At 41.1% G+C, this 23748-nt stretch overlaps 1 protein-coding gene and 1 long non-coding RNA gene across 4 annotated transcripts in view; one reads left to right on the top strand and one right to left on the bottom strand.

The window, feature by feature from the left end:
* Window positions 1-5092, bottom strand: part of LOC143020893 (uncharacterized) — a 37313-nt gene extending 32221 nt beyond the window's left edge. Inside the window, exon 1 of one of the 3 annotated variants that reach the window (XR_012965950.1) lies at window positions 3381-5092. This is a non-coding gene — a long non-coding RNA (uncharacterized LOC143020893). The other 2 variants (XR_012965951.1, XR_012965949.1) reach the window with 2 other exon arrangements.
* LOC143020892 (superoxide dismutase [Cu-Zn]-like) lies at window positions 1352-23495 on the top strand. The gene is made up of 5 exons (XM_076177774.1): window positions 1352-1521; window positions 11111-11244; window positions 15767-15887; window positions 20889-21073; window positions 23227-23495. Exons 2-5 carry the CDS (start codon window positions 11119-11121, stop codon window positions 23395-23397), a joined length of 603 nt encoding a protein of 200 aa, XP_076033889.1. The 5' UTR covers window positions 1352-1521; window positions 11111-11118; the 3' UTR covers window positions 23398-23495.
* The last annotated feature ends 253 nt before the right edge of the window (window positions 23496-23748 follow it).

A 23748-nucleotide genomic window follows, 5' to 3' on the forward strand; every position in this document is an offset into this window, starting at 1 on the left:
ATATATATATATATATATATATATATATATATATATATATATATATATATATATACCACATGGTCCTTTCCCCTTAGGTTTAGAAGATGGCCTTGTCAAGGCATACACTCACCCTTCACCCATCTTACATCCATCCAACAGCCATTTATTGTTTCTTTTATCTTAGCCCCATGTACCTGAAGTGCCATTCCTATTTTTTGGCCACTGAACGAGTGTGAAGCAATGCATCACACGCACACGCTCAATGATATTGAATCATAATTAGAATTTTTTTTCTTTCCATGCTTTAGAATACTGTGGCAGTTATTTTGAGTTGGGACTGCACCAACCACAACTACAGCAGTTGTTATGGTCTTCAATCGGGCAAATGTCAGGGTAAAGGGGGGGGGGCGACAGGAATACTCGTATATGCCTAAAAACGTGCAAAATATATCCTGTATTTATTTTCGTGATAGCAAGTTGCATATATAAGTTAGTTGAAAACTAACTGACTACATTTATGTCTTTAATATTTTGTTATATCATCTGGTAAACCGTTTCAAATCTAATAACATACACTTAGAGGCAAAGGTTTTAATCAGGGTATAGTTTGGGACTGTCGACGCTTTTCGTTACAGTTGGTAAGAACATGACATACTGCAAAGTAACGTATCGACGTGGTTCTAGTTTATGATCTCCAAGCGTTCTCGAGCCTTTCATTTTCCACAATTTATTAGTATTGATCTTAAAACTATGCAGATGATATCACAAAATATCATACGTCTCCGAAAAGAATTTGACATATGTAGAAGTGATCAAGTTAGATTATTCGTTATTTTTATCTTTACGCGTGACGCAAAAATCATATTTAATTTTGCAGTTTGTCAAATAATAAATTTAAATCAATCGTGCATGAATACTCTCGTCAGTTGTATATAAAGAAATATAGAAATTATATACTTCTGCGTAATACTCGAGCGACAAGATCAGACCCAAAGGTCAGTCTTATCACAGCATCACAATGTGCGGCAGGAATGTGAAGATGTCCACATCGATGTTATAACTGAAGGGAAGGTACACAAACATTACAAAGAACTATAGGCAAGTAGGGGTAGACCATGATAAAGAATTACACTATCATTTTTTCTTACTAAATTGTAAAAAGGTTGACAATTATATACCATCTTTCCACTTCTGCAACGTGAATTGATGCCAAAGAATGTAAGAATATAAAAGTAAGTGCTAGAAAAACCACGCAAATTCTAATCACCACGCTAAGAAGAGACAGGAGTAAAGATAAGCCACTGACATCACGTCACTCGTTTCCATAACCCATAGTCATTTCCTGTGATGAGACACGTCGTTGGGTAGTGGGCCCGTCCTGTATCCTGGGGCCTGTTCGACCCCACACACTTCAGTTACACCCTCACGACCTTCACGCTAGTCAGTACGTAGAGGCCCTGCAGCAAGCACGAACACACTCGTCATTGACGCGAGAGGCTCCACACTACCGGATCTAGCATTTTATCGACATTGCTGAAGGTACGATACGAGTTACAATATAGTCATGTGATTTAAGACTTGGCAGTTAGAGGGAAAGTTATCAAAAGGATGGCCTTGTCCTCTAGGAAGAGGTGTGACAATGATTGAAGCTACGCGATGGCTGGAACGTTGCACAAGTGACCGAATAAGTGATAGAGGTTTTACGTTGTCAGTGAGTGCGGGTCTATGTATTGCCAAACGATGAATACGAGTTTACTGTGAAAACATAGGTTATACAAATGTTATAGCAGTCTCAGGTGAATTGACGGCAATTTAGATTAGATTTTACAGCCTGGAGTGTAAATCTTTTCGAGGTGAAAGTAATCCCATAACAATAAAAACAATGTACAGCGTCCTGCGTGAGGTGACGCATATCATGCCTATTCTCAGCAGCGCTTCACGCGCTGTATCTGTAGATCCAATCTGCGGTATGCTGGAATAGGCACGGACATGCTCGGGAATCACTGGTACACACCAAAGATAAATAGATTCGTTGTAGGGTCTTTGGTAATCTTGCTGTGTTTATTGTGCACCACAAATATTCGTCATAACATTGCAATTGTGTACGTACAAGAACTCTTTTTGCATATAAGCACGAATCTAAACACGCACATACGTACTCGCTTAATCACGCGCAATCATACAGATCGCTTAATTTCAAGTTCCTCCTTTCTATTACCTTCTTGAAGTATGTCAATCACAATGGCTCTATAGGCCAAGGTCAGGTGCGCTAGCTATTAACGATAAAATAAGAATGCAATCGTGCAACTGCTTAGGCCACTACCCAAATAATTACTAGCAGTCGCTCTCGTAAATGATTTGGTAAGTGATCGGTGATAAGTAAGTGATAAAGACGCATTCACTTACACGTACTCGTAAGCACTCTTGTACCTGCCCAAGCGTACACGTACGCGTACACGTACACGTACGCACGTACACGCGTATGCTCCCACGCACTCTCAAATGCATAACCATATACTCATGTAACACGACGCATAAACACCTAAACACACACACCTAAACGTAATACAACAATTGCAGACGCACACAATTAAGAATGTTTTCACTTATACCACACATGCGCTAGCACACACTAAATCGTGTTACCACGTACCTAAGTGAGTTACACAAACTTTTCATGAGGAAGCATCCAAGATAATGCAAAAGGTAACGAATGCGTCATGGCCTTCGGTTCTCGCGCGCCAGGCTTGAGCAAACAAGCAGGAGGGAAGGCAGGTTGGGCGAGTAGGCCAGGCCCTTTTTCTGTGGATGTGACGCAATGCGGGATTTCCCAGTCCCGTGGAATCCCAGTTCATCTTTCCTGATCAGATTACTCTGGTGTTTTCCCTCCATCTCGCCCAGCTTTACGTATGGGCATGGGATAGGTTAAGTCAGTGGTTCCCAACCCCAGGGTCGCGACCCAAACTAGGGTCGCGTGGGTGTTTTTGAGGGTCGCCAGAGGTCTTTTTTAACTTTTTTTTTCATTCAAGTTTCAAATGTATTTAAATTCATTGCACTAATAAATATAAACTGAACTATGAAAACGAAATTTTATAAACATTATGCAAGTACGTAGAAATATAACATGAAATGGTTGAATTTATTATTACAATTAGGGTCGCGACTCCAGGCTAAGAGTGGATTTAGGGTCGCAGCCAAAAAAGGTTGGGAAGCACTGGGCTGTGTTGAAAAAAGTTGTTTGTGTTATAGAATCTCAATTCATTGTGTGAGCACCAGGGGTCCATTTTTTTCTGCAATACATTCAGTGTCTAAAACAAAACGTCAGATCTACAATCTCCAGACGCCATTCTCAAACTGAGCTCCATGCATGGATCGCCTCGGAACATTTGAATTCTTACCCTTGTCAAACTAATTGGAACAATCTAGATTTGTTGTTTTCAACGCCAAGGCTCAAGTTCTTGACTTTTCCACTGAAGACTATCTTTCACAGCGCTATGCCATTTTCTACGATGACGCACAAGTTTTTCCTTCCGAAATGACGCACAAATTTTTCCTTCCGAAATGACTCGACTTTCACTCCGAAACTTAAAAAAAGTGTTCGGTCCTAGTGACCACAAGTGCTGACCCAATGCAGAAGACTTAACTCCCCTAGTGTGATGTATGTTTCTCATGATTGCGATAATTGGTCTTGATCAGTATTCTTGCGGGAGATGAGCTTCAAAGCTTTATGCCTTATCAACGTTTCTTGCTGAAGTACCTTAGCCTCTCTCTCTCCGTCGCAATGTCGCATCTTTATCTCGTTTGTATCACTCTTTTCATGGCCATTCTTCTCGAAAATCGGTTGCTGTGCCTCTCCCCCCTTGAAACTACCTGTATTTTTGTTTTTAGTTTACCTTTTACAAGTCAGCCATGACACTTTTCTTCCACTGGGACGCTCTAGAACTCTTCACAATACCGTTTTTCCTCCTGGCCAAAGCACCTTTCCCTCCACACGGGCGACCTTATTGATCGTGTTTTTAGTTCTTTTCTCAACAGAGTAGCCCTCTGCCGCCATTTTATTTTCTATACTTATTGACCTTTTCCCCGGAACAAGGCTTTTCTTTGTATAGCTATGATACAATGAACTGTTGGCAAACTGCTTACACCGTGTGGTTTATTAAGGTCATGTGTAGGACACTGTATGAATGGAGTGTACAGTGCACTATAGTATTATGACGGGCAAGCATAGTGGACACATCAAGATTAGCTCATTTATTTAGTTTAGAAAGCACTTTCATGTTTCCCGAAAACGCAAATAATCCATCTATCATGGTGGTATATTGTGTAGATGTAATTTATACATGTCGGACTATTTAATCTTTCAAGATATTTAGACCCAGGTTAGGACAGGGGTTCGTTCGAATAAAACTTAAGCTTAAGTCCATCCCACTCTAAGGCCTGTGGATAGGTTAAAATAGGTGTGGATAAATATTGCCATATACTGGCTGTAAGTTACCAAATGCCGCCATAACCGACGATGGTCTTGATTGCATGGCGCATTGTAACAGGACAACGGCAATATATTGTCATCGTGGAGATATCGTAGTCTCTATTTACCAAATATCCAGTGCGTCTTCATACTAAAGGAATCGAAAGCGTTGACAAAGAACACGACCAATGATTCAAAGTTTGAAAGAACCTGTTTTAAGAACCTGTTTTGTAATATCATGCACGTTGTTGCACATGCATTGAGGAGGATGGGCCTAACATTGGTATCTCCCTTCTGTCTCGGCAGGGAAACGATAAAATGAGAGGTGTGGACACTTTTCCTGGTTGTTATTGCAGCCAACATCTACACAAAAAATATATTTTTTTCTGAAACTCTGAACTCTAGTTAGCCCTATGTTTACAACTTGCGTTACGCATACAATTTGGCCGACCCCACAGTGGTGACGTCACGAGCAAAGCCTCAATTAGGAAATTCCCACATCTACTTCCGTAAGCTTTGTTCCAGCACAAACGTCACAAATGCATTTTTAATTCCACCTGCTCAAGGGCCTCCTTACAACGTCGCTAGTTGATGTATGAAGTGTATGCAAAGCATCTCTGAAATATAGAGTACAATTACAGCTTAACAAATGTTCGTGAGCAATCGTAACTAGGGATTTTTTCATGAGAATTCGTTACTTTTGCAAAAGAAACCATTTCAATTAATAAACATGCCATATATATGTATATATATATATATATATATATATATATATATATATAGATATATATAAAAGGTTCATTCTCTCCATAATGCCCTTGTCAATGGTTCAGACAGAAATTACCTTTCTATACTTTACTAATGCTAAGACTGTCATTTAATAACATTTCCCAGTGATTTGCTTTCCACGTGCTCTCAAAGTCGAAGGGGAAATAAATTGGAAGAGTGTAAGAGATGTGCCAATTAGCTGTTCAGGGACCTGAATAATGGACACAATCTATTCATATATCTTATCGATGTCATTATCTCCACTCTGTTCCGACTTGCCTTGTGCGTGCAGTTCGATCATAAACAGACACGAATAAGATGGGTTTAGTTTAGAATAGTGTAAAATGCCACAATATATATATATATATATATATATATATATATATATATATATATATATATATATATATATATATATATATAAAGGGAGAGTCACGAGTCTCGTTCCGAGTTTATTCCTGACCGGTTTCACTTGTAGCTTCTACAAGCGAAACCGGTCAGGAATAAACTCGGAACGAGACCCGTGACTCTTTTCCACATTTTTCAATTTGTCACAATATACTGTATATATATATATATATATATATATATATATATATATATATATATATATATATATATATATATATATATATATATATATAATATAAACAGATGGAGAAACTGCCGTACTGTATGAATCCAAATTATTTTGAAATACTGAACAGTAAGGCTGTGTTATGCAGCCAGACGACATTCTTTTGAAATCCGGGAATATAATTCCCACGGGCTTTTGATTGGACCCGTTTGAAGGGTGTTTCAATGTAGGAGTGTGTGGTCTTGGCCACGCACATTCGTACACTCACGAGATATGCATACATATGTAGGATATGCATCCACGTCCCTGTGAATGCACCCTTTGCAGTGGTATAAATCTAATAAATCAACATGTGTAAGAGAATTTAAAGGGGGTGATGACATTCCACCAGCTGACGCAATTCGTATTGGCTGAGGTGGCTGCATATGCGGCGCACAACTCTCAGGTGTTGTCGGGGTCCCTCTCCTCAGAAAAGCAGTTATGGGGTAGTGCTGTAAATAGTGCTCGAGGGTGGCTTCAGGGTGGCTGCAATGTTGGCATCTTCTCTCTTCTTGTGATGGATTCCTTTTTATTTGCCAGAAACAACGGTCCTCTAGCCTCGACCGAAAGAGCAGAGTTTCTACTTTTCTAGGTGTAAAGCGAGGAAGTACAAGGGGCCCGCAGTCGGTCACTGCCCTGTACCACCTCGCCCTCTCTGATACCTCTGCCTCCAGTCTGTGCTCGAGGAACCGTTGTACCTGGCTAAGACCCCTGGTGCGTATACGGAACTGATTTATATTGAAAGGGACGACATCATAGACTTCGGGTCTTTGGCGCGCCGCTTCCGCTGCCGCGTCGGCTAGCTCATTGCCTGGGACGCCCATATGGCTCGACACCCAGTTGAGCGTAACACTCCTACCTTGCTGGTGTAGCTTCAGCAGGAGTGCTAGGATGGAAGTCAGAAGTACATTGTCGCTGGGCTGGGTTGAATCCAAGCTGCCTAACAGAGACTGGGAGTCCGTGTGGACCACCACAGGACCAATTCGAGATATTAGAACATGCTCTAACGCTCCTTGGACCGCTATGGCCTCACCATGGAGAATGGACGCATGATCAGATACCCTCCTACTAAAGGTCAAACCATCCGTCACGAAGGCAACCCCTGTATGATAGACCGCTGTCCCAGGTCTCGACAGTGCGCGGATGCCCTGTAGGGCTTGTGCTCGCACTCTGGTCACATAACTTCTTCTTACTGGGAAGCTTAGCAACAACGAAAGCTGCAGGTACCGACAGCCATGGAGGTGGGGACTTGAACTCTGGGTGAGGAGAGTCCCTACCCTTTTCAAGGAGAGCACTGGTAAGCCCGAAGGAGTCCAGGAGTCTAGCCGCTTGAGATAGCCAGGTGCCGCAATGGATAAGGTTATCCACCCGTCCCAGAGCTATCACAAGGCTCTGACTCGGTTCAGTTATCCTGGGGCTCTGGACTAGGCTACCTCGGCAAGATAGTCAACCTCCAGCCTTCTGACCCGTGATGTTAATGAAGGCAACGAAGCCTCCATCTGGAGGTTAACCATCTTGATCCAAGGTTGAGCCCATAAGATAATCCTCGCTGCGAGATTTTGGCAAGGCTCTAGGTCTTCAAGCGTAGCAGTCGCCACAGTTATGAGAGCTGTGGCAGCGTAGTCCACTAGACTGCGGACCGTTTGCACGTAGAACGTGCAAAGGACCTGGTGTGTAGCATCAAGTACCCTCCCCATCATTGCTCTCATGACTGTGTTTCTAGCCTTCAGCCTCTTCTTCAGATAGGATAGCTCCTTCTGGAAGGTGAGCCTCTCGCCAATCAAGAACCCCAGGTACTGAAACTGGGGAACCCAGTCCAGCCTAAGGCCCTGGATGGTGAGGTGCTCCCTTTCATTCCAGAGTCCTAACGCCAAGACCTTCGATTTGGAAGGGGAGATCTTCAACCCTAACCTGCAGCATTTGGTCGCTACAGTGCTTCAGCAGCGCTAGGCTCTGCTGAAATGCCGCCGCTTCCCAGTAATTATGAGCGCAATGTCGTCTGCATAAGAGACAACTTTGCACCCAATGGGGAGAGAGAGTTCCAGAATGTTGGAGATGAGCACATTGAACAGAGTGGGGCTGAGGACCCCGCCTGTGTAGTGCCATTATCCAGCATTCTGGCCTCCAGTTTCGCAATGGTCTGATAGTAAGACGGATGGACGATATCAAAGCTACCACGAAAAAATGATGCAATGCAGGAGATCAGATTCATTTGTTCACTTATTTCACTGCGCACTTGTGTGTGCTTTTGTGTGTGTGATTGGTGTGTGTGTGTGTTTTTTGTGATTTTGTGTGTGTGTGTGTGTGTGTGTGTGTGTGTGTGTGTGTGTGTGTGTGTGTGTGTGTGTGTGTGTGTGTGTGTGTGTGTGTGTGTGTGTGTGTGTGTGTGATTTACCATGGTCTAGGATCACGTGTAGGATTCGTGATCAACAGCTATTTCCCTCCCAGAAGAGGGAGAGGTCATATATGACCGATCTATGGGTAATGCTGTGACTTTACACGCGCGCACACACCCAACTCCCCGCCCACGAGAGTTGGAGTAACGACTCGCAGCAGAGCGATACTGAAATTATTTCATCCCTGGGCGGGAATACAACCCGGACCGCCGTATTGTGTGTGTGTGTGTGTGTGTGTGTGTGTGTGTGTGTGTGTGCGTGTGTGTGTGTGCGTGTGCGCGTGCATGTGTGTGCGCGTGTCTGTGTGTGCGTGCGTGTCTGTTTGTGTGCGCGTGTGTGTGTGTTTGTGTGTGCGTGCGTGTCTGTTTGTGTGTGCGTGTGTCTGTTTGTGTGTGTGTACCTGTTTGTGTGTGCGCGTCTGTTTGTGTGTGCGTGTGTCTACGTTGCGTGTGCCTGCGGTGTGTGTGTGTGTATGTGCGTGCGTGTGTGTCTGTGTGCGTGTGTCTGTGTGTGCGTGGGTGTCTGTTTGTGTGTGCGTGGGTGTCTGTTTGTGTGTGCGTGGGTGTCTGTTTGTGTGTGCGTGGGTGTCTGTTTGTGTGTGCGTGGGTGTCTGTTTGTGTGTGCGTGGGTGTCTGTTTGTGTGTGCGTGGGTGTCTGTTTGTGTGTGTGGGGTGCCAAGATCTAAGAATATAAGGTCTAACCACTTTGTTTACTTAGACCTTGGGGGGTGCCTGTTTGTGTGTGCGTGGGTGTCTGTGTGTGCGTGGGTGTCTGTTTGTGTGTGCGTGGGTGTCTGTTTGTGTGTGCGTGGGTGTCTGTTTGTGTGTGCGTGGGTGTCTGTCTGTGTGTGCGTGGGTGTCTGTTTGTGTGTGCGTGGGTGTCTGTTTGTGTGTGCGTGGGTGTCTGTGTGTGCGTGTGTCTCTTTGTGTGTGCGTGTGTGTCTGTGTGTGCCTTCGTGTTTGTGTGTGCGTGTGTCTCTTTGTGTGTGCGTGGGTGTCTGTGTGTGCGTGGGTGTCTTTTTGTGTGTGCGTGGGTGTCTGTTTGTGTGTGCGTGGGTGTCTGTTTGTGTGTGCGTGGGTGTCTGTGTGTGCGTGGGTGTCTGTGTGTGCGTGTGTCTCTGTGTGTGCGTGTGTGTCTGTGTGTGCCTTCGTGTTTGTGTGTGCGTGTGTCTCTTTGTGTGTGCGTGTGTCTGTGTGTGCCTTCGTGTTTGTGTGTGCGTGTGTCTCTTTGTGTGTGCGTGTGTCTGTGTGTGCCTTCGTGTTTGTGTGTCTCTGTTGGTATACGGACAGTTTCCCACATGGACATTTTTCCACATCACATTTCCACTCATCCATTTCCCAACATTGTCATTTACCCATATGCAGGAAGACACCTTCCCACATTTGATTAATTTCATAATAACCACTAATGTGCTATAATTTATGGACATCACAATTCAGAACCAGAAATCAATATATTAAAAGAAATGTATAAATCAATGAAAAATGGAAATGCCCATTATTGTTGAAATTCCAAGATATCTTTGATCTTGAAAATACATAGTAAAATACTAAGTAAAGAACCGAATAGAGGGTGCGTGGTGACAAACTTAGAGATAAATCAACTAAGAGAAACTGGAGAACACAACCATGTATCAGATGATTCAGCAATGAAAGTAGACAAGGCTAAAGCAGAAAGGAAGAGATTGGCTGTAATCATGTGCAGATAATCTCCAGGGTTATATCTAGCGTTAATGACGAGAAGGTCATAGCGCGCATCCCGGACGAAGAATTAAGCCTCAGAGAAAACGATCAGACGAGAAAGAAGACGAAACATACCGAAAGATCCAACAACACAAGATGAGCTTGTCATAGATGGAAATTGGGCAGAACGTCAGCAGAGGAAGGCCAAGAGAGATTCTTGTATAACCAGAAGTTTGGCCAGATGGTGATAATATATGCGAATGATACAGGTCTGGAGAAACCAGCAGCTTCAAGATGTTGGTTCATGGATGAACTTTAGCATGACTCCAGACCTTTTCGAGTAGATTTGACGTCATAAGAGTGTCGTTCGGTGATACGTCTATATCCGTCGGTTACTGTTTGTTGGAGAGCAAGGGTAAAGCAACTTGTACAAAGATGCTACAGATCTTCGTTGACAAGTGTCAGGAGCTAAGATACTTTCTAGAAGTCGAGGACAGTATGGTGGATGAGCGGGCAGGACATGCGATAAAAGGTGTATTCGACGATAATGTAAATGTGAGAGGATGTTGTCGTTAGGATATTGACGGCCGGTTATACAGAAGTTGCATAGCTTTAAGAAATTCATGATTGAGCTCCGTAGCACTGTTTTAGAATATGTACCGTGCGAAGTACTGACGGAAGTACTGGGGTCTTGTTCTAGATCTTATGGTCACAGTTTCGTTCGGTAGTATATTTGCTTTTAGCGGGACTGGAAAGACATGGCGTCTCGATCCTATGATCGCAGCTTCGTTCGGTAGTGTATATGTTCTTTAATTTTTAATGTTGATTCCCACCAACAAAAACGTATAATACTTGTATGTATTATAATTTACAAAATCAGTATTTAATTGTCCAATGCTTTATCGCACAGGTGTGCACTTCCGAAAAATACCGATATTTGTTTAGAACATGTTATCATGAAAATAAATAACATTACAAAAGAGAAAATATATTGTTTTACCTGGACTTAGTGGTAACCCTTTAAATTTACTTCTTGCATTAGCATTTCAGGACAAAGCGGACTGTGTTGGGGGCAACATGAAGAAATCTCGACCAACAAAGTGGAGTGTAAACTGAAAACTTTCCCTTCCCCATTTTTTAATCATAAGTCGTAATCCCAAGTACATAGGATGTGACTCATGTGAACCACTATTTTCAGGGAAAATAATGGGAAAGTGTATTGCATACACAGCTGCAGCTGTGGTTTTCCTGGGTATTGGAGCAATTATAGCGGGCCTAGCTGTTTATCATACTACAGGTTGCTCAGGAAAAGCCACGAACCCTAGCGCAATCGTAAGTACTTTTAAACTTCGTTGGTGTACATGAAATTCGTATGCATTCAGTATGTATTTACGTAATTTACCTACTTGTGGCGTACCGGAAAGGAGCGACGCTCGTTGGATCCCATCTCTTTTTTTGTTCAGTCGTGCCTAGCCTCAAATTCATGTACAGCTCCAAGTTAATCTATATATTTGATTTCCAATTATCATATTCAGATTTGAACTCTCGACCAATATCACTTCCAAAGCTATTCCAAGTATTTACCCATCTCTATGGAAATATGTATTTCTTCACATCTTTACACATGTGGTATTTCTTTTACTCTTATGACCTAAAGCCCTCCCATCTTTAATCAGACATCTTCTGTCAATGCAATCTGTTCCCTTTAGTGAACTATATACTGTAATCATATCACCTCTTTCTCTTCGATCTTTAAAAATTGGCAGACCTAGTGCTATTAGTCTTTCCTTGTATGATTTATTTGCCATGCTGGGGACCAGTTTGGTTGCTGTCCTTTGTATTCTCTCAAATACAATATATTTACCAAATTGTAGTATACAGGTAAGGAGTAATGCTCGTTGGGTCCTATTCTCTAATTTTCTAACACAGACCCAAATTCATGTACGGTTTCAACTTGATCTATATCTTTGATTTCTAATTATCATATTTAAATTTGAACTTGTTTATTGTTTGAGCTTGGGCTATATCACCTAAGCTATTCAACATATTTATACATCCATATGGAAAACTCGACTGTATTTCTTCACATCTTTTTGATATGTACATACATATAACAAGGCTTTTTTCCTTCTTACATGGGAGGTAGCCAAAAAACAAAGGCATAGAAACCAATCCCACTCATTCAATCCCCTACATACTCCACTCCCCTCCACCCTCTTCCCTACCTCTTATCTTGGCACCTCTTGGATGACAGGACATCCCTGCATCTTGTCCACTGCCCTGGGTCAGAAGCAGTGTCAAAGGACAGAGCATATCCACAGCAAGGCCACTTCATTAATTCAGCGACCCCACCTCTCTGTCTCCTCATACAGAAAAGGAGAAGATGGGGGAGAAATCCCTTCAGGCTGTGTCAATTTATTTCGCATACTCCCTCACCCCCCAACCCCCACCCACCCCCCCTCATGCATCACAGTATCATCCATACATAACCATTCTCCATTCACTCTTATCTTTTGTCCTCTCCCGTCCTTCCTCAACAGACATTCCCCTCTTTATCAGTGCCCCTTTTACCCCATCCATCCATCTTATCCTAGGTCAACCTCTCATGTTCACTTCTTCCACACCTCTTTTACTAGTCTTTCTTCACTCATTCCCTCCATGTGTCAAAAACATCCCAATACTCTTTCATCAACCCTGTCTCCCAACTCCTTTTCCACCCCTGTTCTCCTTCTCACTGCCTTATTTTTCACTCTATCCAGCCTAGTAACCCTTATCATACTTCTCAGGCATGTGGTTTTTCTTAATTTACTTCCATGACCTTTTAAAACCCTCCCATCTTTAATTAGGAGATCTCTTCTATCGTTGCAATCCATCCCCTTTTATGACCTGAACACTAATAATATTACAGTGAGTCCTCCTTATACGGTAATTCCTTATCCGGTAAATTCACAGTTACGGTATTTGGTAATTACTACCCTTGATTCTATTTATGGTAAGAAAAATTCACAGATACAGTATCCGCTCATGTTTTGGAGGTAAAATTAGATATTTTGAAGAGGAAAGAGCAGGGAGAAGGTATGTCTCCCATAAGTCGAAACGTGGGTTTGGTATACGGTAATTTCAATTTGCGGTAAGGTTTTCAGGAATACATATGTATCTATAATGAGGACTCACTGTACTACTTTCTCATCAGTCTTTCAAAGTTGGCAGACCCAGTACTTTTAGTCTTGTGGTTTATCTGCCATACAGGGGATCAGTTTGGTTGCTACCCTTTGTAATCTCTCAATCTTGCTTATATCCTTTGATTTGTAGAGGGACCATACAACTGATGTATATTCAGTCTTGGGTGTATCAGGGTTTTGATGAATCTTTTCATCTTTACATTCATATAATAGAATCCCACTTTAATCTTCTGCAGTAGACCATATGTCTCTACCACAATCCTGTTAATATGTCTGTCAGGTGACAGGTTGTCTTTTATCAACACTCGCAAGTCTTTCTCCCCTTTTGCTTTTGTAATGTGTTCACTTGACAAGGAATAGTTTAAGGATGGCATTTTGCCACTATTGCCCATTTCTACATTGCTTCTGACCCAAGGCAGGGAGGGGTGGGGGTTATGGGAGTGGTGTATGTAGGGATGAAAAGGGTGGGAGTGGATTTTATGCCTTTTTTGGGATGGGTGGGGGCTACTTCCCTTGTAAGGGGGAAAAAGCCATTGGTGTATGTGTATGTATGTGTATATATATATATATATATATATATATATATGTATATATATATATATATATATATGATATTCAGGATGTTTTTGAACTCATAATTTTCAGAATAAATTACCCATTGTAAAACAAATTATTTTTATTCTGTATTTAAATGAATAGAAATTGGCCATTAATGAGATACAATAAAGTGTGTGGAGACCCCTAACCCATGCACTGTAACAAGCTGAATACTGGCACACCATCATTCACTCCTCTCCCATACACCCTACTCCCCAGTTCACTTAGTGCACAGGTGGTGTGCTACTGACGGACAATTATGATGTACGTAGTAGTTCCTGTTGTGTATTATTAAATGAAATGTTCTTGAACAGTTTACTGAATAGTCACATTAACTATCTAGCCATGACAATCAATGTGATAAATCATGACATACTACCCAGCGAATGTTTATCACTCGCCATTAGATGCAAATACACTACCATAACCAATTAATTATAAAACCTAACATCGTGACATGATGGAAAGTATAACAAAAATGTGTGAACATGGGTACAGATTATGCAAAAATCATGAAGAATAAAAAAAAATGTAGACTATTGCAAAAAGATCTAGACCCTATTTTTGCATGGAGTATGGGAAACTAGTTTCAATACAAAAAATGCTAAGTACCGGAAGTGGTCAAAAGTGGCAAAAATATTAAACTATTCCTTGGGAAAAGAACCCATTATAAAACTAATAGAGGAGAAAGACTTGGGCATGTTGATAAAAGACAATCTGTCACCTTACAAACATATTAGCAGGATTGTGAAAAAGATTGTGAAACTCATCGAAACTCTGATACATCCAAGACATATGTCAGTAGTATGGTCCCCATACAGGGTGAAGGATATAAGATTGAAAGAATACAAAGGGCAGTGACCAAATTGGTTCCCAGCCCAGCTGGTAAACCCTATGAGAAAAGACTAAAAGCACTGGGTCTCAACTCTGAAAGATAGAAGAGAAAGAGGTGATATGATTGCATTATTCAGCTCACCAAAGGGAATAAGTTGCATTGACAGAAGAGATCTCTTGATTAAGGGTGGGAGAGCTTTAAGAGGTCATGGGAACAAATTATGAAAGATCACATGTCTAAAGGATGTGAAAAAATACTGTACAGTTTTCCCTATAGATACATAAATACTTGGAATAACCCAGGTTGAAACAATACATGAATTTGAGGCTAGGTATGATAAAATTGGAGAATAGATGGGATCTGAGTATTGCTCTTTTCCTGTATACTAAAATGGGGTAAATACAGTTAGACAAATGTATGCAAAATATTTTAGTTATGAATAATACCAGCCAGGAACTGGAAAACTGTGTATGTAGTAAGTTATAATTTATCACATTGCTCGTAATGGCCAGTTAATTAATGTTTGACTGGAAACTGTAAACCCTAGTCAGACTATCATGACTCATGTGAGTTCATTTGAGTAGAAATGACTTGGTTAAAAGAAAAAATAATTAAATGTCATATTACCTTTGTGTCATATATTGAGAAACTGAATGACAAACTGAGAGAAGGTACCTATACAAATATTACACATTATTAAATTGTCTTTAATGAAGTTTAGAATACCGTAGACAAAGTCAACCTGCAGCTTCTCAAATTCATAACATTTGATGTGATTCATGATAGCGTGACTGGGGCTTTATAGTGTGCTGGCAATAACAAGAATTTAACAACTTGCATGACACTTTTGAACATTTTTCAGTAAAGTATTTCCCATGGGTTCATTACCCCAAGAGAAATGCGTGTACCAGTATTTTAATGTATAGGTGATGTGTTAACAAGCTTATTTTAGAGTTTTTATTTTCAGATGACTGAATATACAAGAAATTCAACCAAACTACTCAAATTTTTGCATTAAAGTGCCTCCCATGTATTTGATTCTTATCAAAATTCACACAAGCCATAGGCCAAGAAATATTAACTTGTTCACATTTTCATACAGCAGGCCAGAGACTGTGCTCTGTTATTGTTGTGGAAGAGGTTATAATTAAAACAGTGCTTGGTATGAATATACCTTGCCCAAATTATGTTGGACAGGTGTGATAGATTCTGTACATCTACAAAATCACTTATGTTGCAGAGGCGCCGTGCAGAATGTCTCTTGGAACCAATGGCTGGTTCACCCCACAGGATAGAAGGACAAATTACCTTTGACCAGATAGCCATGATACAACCTGTTACTGTCAGTGGAAACATTTCTGGTAAGTATACATGTGCACTTGGTATGCAGGAAGGATAGTATCATCAAGCAAAATTTTCAAGAGGCAACACTAAGTGATGAAAGGGGACAAATCCCGAGACACACAGCAGCCCTAGAGAAGAACAACCTTCTGAACCAATACACAGTTGAAGAATGATTGGTGGTTGAAAGTAAATTGAGTGAAAGATAGGTAGAGAAAGAGGGAAAGGGTAGAAGGTAGAGAGGTGCTTAGAGTAAGCTTTTTTAAATAAGCTGGAAAAGGAACAGGAGTACCAAGTGATGCTGAGAGAAGTGTGGAAGGTGGTGGAGGATAGGATAGACATAGGAGTGGATGAGGAATGGGGGTGTGCAAAGATGGTATGTGGAACAAGGAGGATGGGAGGGAATGGAAGTAAAGGTAGTGGGATAATGAAGTGAAGAAGATAGTGGAAGAGAAGTGAGCATTCAGGGTTTTATTTCAAGGTAGGGCTAGAGAAACATAGGAAGAGAAGCCAAACAAAAAATAAAGGAAGTAAAAGGGAGATCAGATATACAATGGGGGAGGAGTATGACAAAGTTTTGAAAATAATAAAAAGATGTTTTGACTGTTGTAAAATTCGAGTAAGTTAGTCATGTAAGAATGTTTCCATCTGAATCCATACTGGCTATCATTTATCAAATAATTACTTTCTAAATGATGTTCGATAGCATCTCTGATGATTGTTTCTATAATTTTTCCTACAATTAAAGTCAAGCTTATAGGCTTTTAGTTATTTGGTTTCTTTTTGTCACTTTTTTTTTGAATATGGGAGTAATTGTAGCTATCTTCCTTTCGCTTGGGACATCTCTGGATATGATGGATTTCTTGAAAATAATTTCTAATGGAACAACAATCTCATCTTTCATTTCCTTTAAAATTCTTGGATGCCAACCATCAGGCTCTGGTGTTTTATTAACTTTGAGTTGTTCTATACACCTTTTAATTTTTTCTTTTGTTTTTAACATAGTAAGTTCACCCTAGACTTTTCACAGGTTTCAGTATGGAGTTCACTTTGAGTTGTTTCGTTTACAAATACTGAGCTAAAATAGTTGTTTAAAATATTGCACATTCCTTCATTTGAATATTAAAGTTGACCATCAGCAGATAATGGTGGGCCAATGTGATTCCTAATAACCTTTTTATCTCTAATGTAACAATAGAATTCTTTGGGATTCTCTTTAGATCTATCAGCGATATTCATTTCATATTGTCTTTTTTCTTTCTTTTTCTTTTCTTTTTTTTTTTTTTTTTTTGCCTTTTTTTAAATCTGTATTATTACATAACTTTGATATTCATTAGGTGCACCTGAGCACTTGTATTTCTTATAAGCCAGTCTCTTTTGAGCAATATTTTTTTCAGTTTTTTTGTCAAGTCATTTTGGGCACAAATGATTTGGGGGACATCTGCCCTTAAATGGGATGTAAGTATGAATCATCTTAGTAAGCATATTTTGAAATATTTCCCACATCCGATCTACAGGTCTTTCATTTAATTTTGCCTCCCAGTCTGTAACCTGAAGCTCCCAGCGTAGCCCTATGAAATGAGCTTTACTAAATTAGGGTATTTTAGATACACAAGTATCTATTCTAAAAAAATTTAGCGGTTTGAATCTAAGATGTGATTGCTATTTGCAATAGTTTCACCAATTTCTTCATCGGTTATCATACTTTTGTGGCTAGTGATCAATAGATCAAGTAAATTTCCATGTCTTGTGGTCTCTTTTACATGCTGAACTAAGTAGTCACCAAGAAAATCTATGAAGCGACTACCTATGTGGCCATGTTCAAGGGTCATCCAATCAGTGTCAGTAAAATTGAAATCTATTATCAATAAGTCCTGGTTGCAGAAAGTTGACAGTTTTGAAACGACAGTTTGTTGTCTGCTAATGATAATGTAATTTTTTGTCCATTTGTTTGGTTTAATTCTACCCACAAACCATTATATGCCTCCTGTTTCACATTCTGTAAAACACAGGCATGGACATTGCTTTTAATGTACAACAGAACACCCCCACCTTTCTTATGGTTTTTATCCTGATGAAAGTGTTTAAATCCCACAATATTAAATTCAGCTTCAAACTCTCCACCATTTAACCATGTCTCGGTTATTCCTATCATATCTAGATTTTCCCTTTTGACATACACCTGGATTTCTTGGAATTTGTCCCTAATACTACAAGCATTAAAGTACATGGTTTTAAGAAATTCATGATTTCTTTTTGATATATTTGAGTTTCAACATCATGCCTTACATTATAATTTTGTTCTTTATTGGCACCTTGCTCTATATTGACATTTGGTCCTTCATTGACATTCAGTGCCTCATGGACATTTGCCCCATCACAGACATTTGGTCCCTCAGTCATCCAATCTCTTATGTATACCTTGCCCCCCTCTGTCACCACATCCCAAACCGGCCAACTGTTGTTCATTGACATTCTGTCTGGCATTACTACCTGAAACAATATTCTGTCCTCCATTGACATTATATCCCACTGTGATATTTTGTGCTCCACTATCATTACATCCCATCATGATATTTTGTCCACTATCATTACATTCTATTATGGTATGTTGACCTTTGACATTAAATCCTAATGTAATATTTCATCCTCTACTGACATTATATCCTAAAATATTTTGTCTTACACTGACATATTACATACATACATACATATACCAAGGCTTTTTCCCCCTTTCAAGGGAGGTAGCCAAAAAGGGAAAGGCATAAAAACACTCCCACCCATTTCATCCCTAAATACACTCCACACCCCTCCCACCCTCCCTCTCATCTGAGCACCTCCTGGATGACATATTGGTCTACATTATTGCTATACCCTATGGATTTCCTCAGTACACTCTATTCCCCCTTCCCTTTGAGTTTCTACCCCAAAAAAAGGAACTAGTTCTTTACAAACTCCCAAAATGAGGTTTGTAAGAACAGCTTTGCCTCTGTAAGGTGGATCCCATCAGAAGCATAAAAGTCATGACACCTGGAAAAGAGATACCAAGGATCAAGAAAGTGGAATCCCAGTTGTGTGTACAATTGCGAGATCCTCTCATTGACCCCTAAGGCTCTACTATTCCAGCACGAGTCAGCGTAGGTCCTTGGAAGAGTCCCACAGATTATGTGACAGCTCCCACATTCCTTTTCCTGAAGGAGGGCCTTGTAATTCCAAAAATGGTCCTCTGATCTCGCCCTACCCACATCATTACTTCCCATGCGAACAAACGTAACAGTGTTCGTCCACCTTTGCTCCCTGATGGTCTGGGTACAATCAGACATCCCACGGCCTGGTTGACATGCAAGCTTGCAATGTCATTTAGTCTTCTGTTGCAGGATGTTGTCATAGCCTTGCACCATGGAGTCCCCCAACACCAAGAAATCCTGATTTTCAGCAATCTTGTCTTCCAGCAGAGCAAAACAATTGGCTAGAGCCAGCAGTTGCTCTGCAGGGCACCTGCTTACCGAATAAGGGGAAGAACTGGAGAAGGTACTTAAAAGTGGCTGATTCCTGGTTGAGTCTTTATGAACTGCCTCATCAGCCTCACCGTAATGTGCAGTGGCGACATGAACACAATCCTGGAATCAATCAGTGGCTCCCACATGATATTTTTGGTCCCAACTACAAATTCTATTCACTGATCCCACTTCTTCCTGTTGTAGTGGTCAGAGGTGGCTCTGATCTCCCAAAGGCAGAGGAAGCATTGAAATTTGATAAAGCCTCCCTGGAGACCAAGCAGGAAAGCCACCATCTTAATGTCTCCAATGATTCCCCAGTTGTACTGGTTGTATGGCAGAGCATCCAGGAGGATTTTCACACTGTCTTCCTTCAGGCAGATTGAACATTCTAGGGGCAGCATTTGGAAATTGTTTCCATTGTGGAGAGCAGCAACTCCTTGGGCACAAATGGCACCCCAATATTGTCAAACAGTCCAGGAACATCTTGACAGAAGCAGAAGCCATCCCTAAGATTGTAAAAGCCTGAGAAAGGTTCGTGCCAACTTCTGACTTGTCACCTGCATCTCTTCCTTGACCAAGTTCCACTGCTTCATCCTAGAGGTGAATAGCTCTGCATTGGACTTCATCAAGCCCATATCCCTGACTAAGACATGTACTTCTTTTTTATTTGGGAAGTGAAGAACTTTCTCTGGTACCTCAGGCAGGTAAGTCAAGTCTTCAGCATCCATCTCCTCTTCCTCTTCATGAAAATACGTGTCTTGGACTTCAGGTGGTATTGGCATGGAATATTTGGAACAATGAGGAATTAGAGCAATTGATGATAGGAGATCTGAGTAATGCACAGCATCAGCATTCTTTCCCTTCTGCCACATGCTAACATCCACCATGCAAAAAAAGCAGTTTATGGAGTGATCTGTTGGGTTTAGCCAGATCCATATTTTGTAGAATTTCAGGGACGTTTTCGCACCTCGCAGCCACCATTTCATCATCATCTTACAGTACCCTCAACAGAGGTGAGGGGCCCAGGGCTAATTCTGGTCTCAACTGACATCCTGAAGTACTTCTGATAGGCTTCACAAACCTTCAATGACATTTCCAAGGAGAATTTTTTTCCTCTCTTTATATACTCACCACATATAAAAACAGAAGTAGTCAAGTGGATGCTGGCAGCCCCTTGAAGCCATCTAAAAATGTAGAAAATCAGAAAATATGGATCTTATAAGTCTGAAAGTATAAATTATAAACATGTTAAATGAACATACATGTATAGTCATCAAATTAAAAAAAATAAAAATAGCACCAAATTGCTCTTAAATATAACATAAATTGCTTTAACTGTAATTCTAACATTTTATTAGGTTAAATACTAGTGGCTGACCTAGAATTTTTACAAATCCAAACTTATAACTGTTTAATAGCATTTATTTTATTTTTATTCTGGTTACCAGGCTGTATTAATCCCCCAAAGGAAAGGGGTAAGCACCATTCCTTGTTAGAAATTATTTGAATAACCACTTCCAGGTCTGACACCGGGCTTTCATGGGTTCCATATACACGAGTTTGGGATGCAAGGTGGCAACTGCGGAGATGCAAGAGGTCACTACAACCCAGAGAAAAAGAGTCACGGAGCTCCTGGGGAGGAGAACAGTCATGTTGGTGACCTTGGTAACATTGAAGCTGATGAAAGTGGAGACTCTTATGTCAAGGTGAGTCTTTTTGTGAAACTCTTGATAATGATAGCTACCAGTTGCACAGTTTAACATATAATATGTAAATACCCTGTATTTGTATGCAGTGTGCATGTTATGTAAAGCTATATATATATATATATATATAAATATATATATATATATATATATATATATATATATATATATATATATATATATATATTGGATTTGCCGAACTGTACTATACAGGAAAGGAGCTGTGCTCATGGGGTTGTCTTTTAGTCTCCATTTATCATACCTAGTTTTAGGTTTGCTTGGTGTTGTATGGAGGGAGAGGGAGAAAGGAAGGAATGGAGAGGGAGGGGTGGGAGAAAAGAAATAATGGTGAGGGAGGGGTGAGAGAAAGGGAGAGGGAGGGGTGAGAGAAAGGGAGAGGGAGGGTGAGAGAAAAGAGGGAAGAGAGAGGAGGGGTGGGAGAAATAAAGGAAGGGAAAGGAGGGGTAGGAGAAAGAAAAGAAGGGAGAGGAAGGGTGGGAGAAAGAAAGGAAGGGGTGGGGTAGGGGAAGAGAGGAAGTAAGAATAGGGAGTGGGAGAAAGGAGGGAAGGGAGAGAAAGGAGTGGGAGAAAGGAAAAATGGTAGAGAGAGTGTGATGGGAGAAAAGAAGGGAGAGGGAGGGGTAAGAAGGAAGGGGGAGGGGAGAAATGAATGAAGGGTGAGAGAGGGGGAGAAAAGAAGGAAGGGAGAGAACTGGTGGGAGAAAGGAAGGGAGAAGGAGAAGAGAAAGGAAGGAAAGGAAAAAAGAGGAGGAGAAAGGGAGAGAGAGGGGAGAAAGTAAGGAAGGGAGAGGGAGGGGGAGAAAGTAAGGGAGAGGGAGGGGGAAAAAGGAAGGAAGGAGAGGGAAGGGGAGAAAGGGAGGAAGGAGATGGAGAGGCAAGAAAGGAAAGGAGTGGGAGGGGGAGAAAGGAAGGAAAAGAGAGGGAGAGGCAAGAAAGGAGAGGAGAGGGAGGAATAGAAAGAATGTCAGCCAAGGTAACCCCACCCCCACTTTGGTGCCCAGCCACGGCAGTAACCTCCTCAGTAAACAGCTTACACTCACAGGCCTGGATGCGGCTCGATCTGCCGACTCTGTGACTACAAAGCCAGCATTCTACCACTGTACTAGCCAGGAGGCTAGTGTAACACTCCTGAGCTTTATGCCCGAATCTACCCCAATTAAGCACTGGACTGGCCTTCTCCAACTATCTCCTACCTGTGGTCTCGCATATCTCCGATTTGATATACCAAACACACACAACCTCACAGGCCTAGACAGGGCTCGATTTGCCAACCTTGGGAGTGAGACCAGTGCAATACTACTAGCCAAAAGGCAGTATTGGGAAGGCATAGACACATGGAAAGAATGAGTGAAGAAAAATTAGTAAAAGATGTGTGGAAGGCAGAGGTAGAGGGAGTGAACTTGGGATGACTGAAGATAAGATGGATGGATGGGAGTAAAGGGGGCATCAAGGAAGAGGGGAATGTCTGTTGAGCAAGGAAGGGAGAAGGCAAGAGATAGGGATGAGTGGAAAGTGAATACATATAGATGATACTGTTATGCAAGGGAAGGGGGGGATGGAGGATAGGGGGTGCTTATGTGTGAATGATATTGTGACACAACCCAAAAGGATTTCTCCCCATCTTCTCTTGTTCTACATGAGGGGATGGATAGGGGATCGCTGATTAAGTGAAGTGGCCTTGCTGTGTACTGTGTCTTGCTACATTGTTTCTGACCCATGGCAGTGTGCAGGGTACAGGATAACCCATCATCCATGAGGAACTGAGATGAGAGGGAGGAAAGGGTGGTGGAAGGGAGTGGAATGAGTGGGAATGGGTATGTGCCTTTGATTTTGCTATCTCCCTTATAAGGGGGAAAAAGCTCTTGATATATAGCAAATTCATACATGAGCGCTTTGTTTATTTTCAGTGAGCACAGCTTACAAATAGTCACAGCAAATGTATCTAAATTTTCTCCTTAATGTCTAATGTGGTTTCTCCCTCTCATGATCGTAAAACACACAAGTTCTGTAATCCAACTTTGACATGTTATCTTGAGCATCATGTATTGTATTCATGAATTGAATTATATTGCTCATTTTTGTACTATAGTTTGCAGAAATTTTTTAATTTCATATTCACCTTCCCATTGCAGATGGAGATGGACATAAGTTTGTGGGGAAGTAACTCTGTTGTGGGACGTGGTCTGGTAGTCCATGAAGGTGAGGATGATCTTGGAAAAGGTGGAGATAGTGGTTCCCTTTCTACAGGTAATGCTGGGTCTCGAATGGCATGCTGCACCATATTCCTTGCACCAGTACAGTAGGATATCATCTTCCATCATCATGTATTCTTACTAGAACAAGTTTAGAATATTTAGGCTGACATTTTTTATTGGTAACTACAATAAAGACTTAAAAATCATTGCTGTGAAATAATTGGGCATACCAACCCTCTGTCTCTTGTAATTCAACTGTAAAAAAGCTAGTGTTCAAGAAGTTTGTGATAGGGATACAATGATTTTCCCTGTTATAAATGTATATAGGACCTATGTGAGACCCACGGCTACCTGAAAATGGTGGTCTTGCAAGATGGACATCAGAGAGACTCCTCTCCCTTCCATTCATCAAAATCTTTCCTTCAGAAGGAACAGCCAGTAGGACCTGACACTTGGTTT

This window comes from Oratosquilla oratoria, chromosome 41, assembly GCF_046742065.1.
Source record: "Oratosquilla oratoria isolate Oo_2021 chromosome 41, ASM4674206v1, whole genome shotgun sequence".
Lineage (NCBI taxonomy): Eukaryota > Metazoa > Arthropoda > Malacostraca > Stomatopoda > Squillidae > Oratosquilla > Oratosquilla oratoria.

What these genes read in the sequence shown, in the direction of transcription:
- LOC143020892 (XM_076177774.1), top strand. Translation starts at nt 11,119, where the DNA reads ATGGGAAAGTGTATTGCATACACAGCTGCAGCTGTGGTTTTCCTGGGT. An exon ending in CCACGAACCCTAGCGCAATC is followed by an intron (nt 11,245 to 15,766) that starts GTAAGTACTTTT and finishes CTTATGTTGCAG; the next exon opens with AGGCGCCGTGCAGAATGTCT. An exon ending in TGTCAGTGGAAACATTTCTG is followed by an intron (nt 15,888 to 20,888) that starts GTAAGTATACAT and finishes AACCACTTCCAG; the next exon opens with GTCTGACACCGGGCTTTCAT.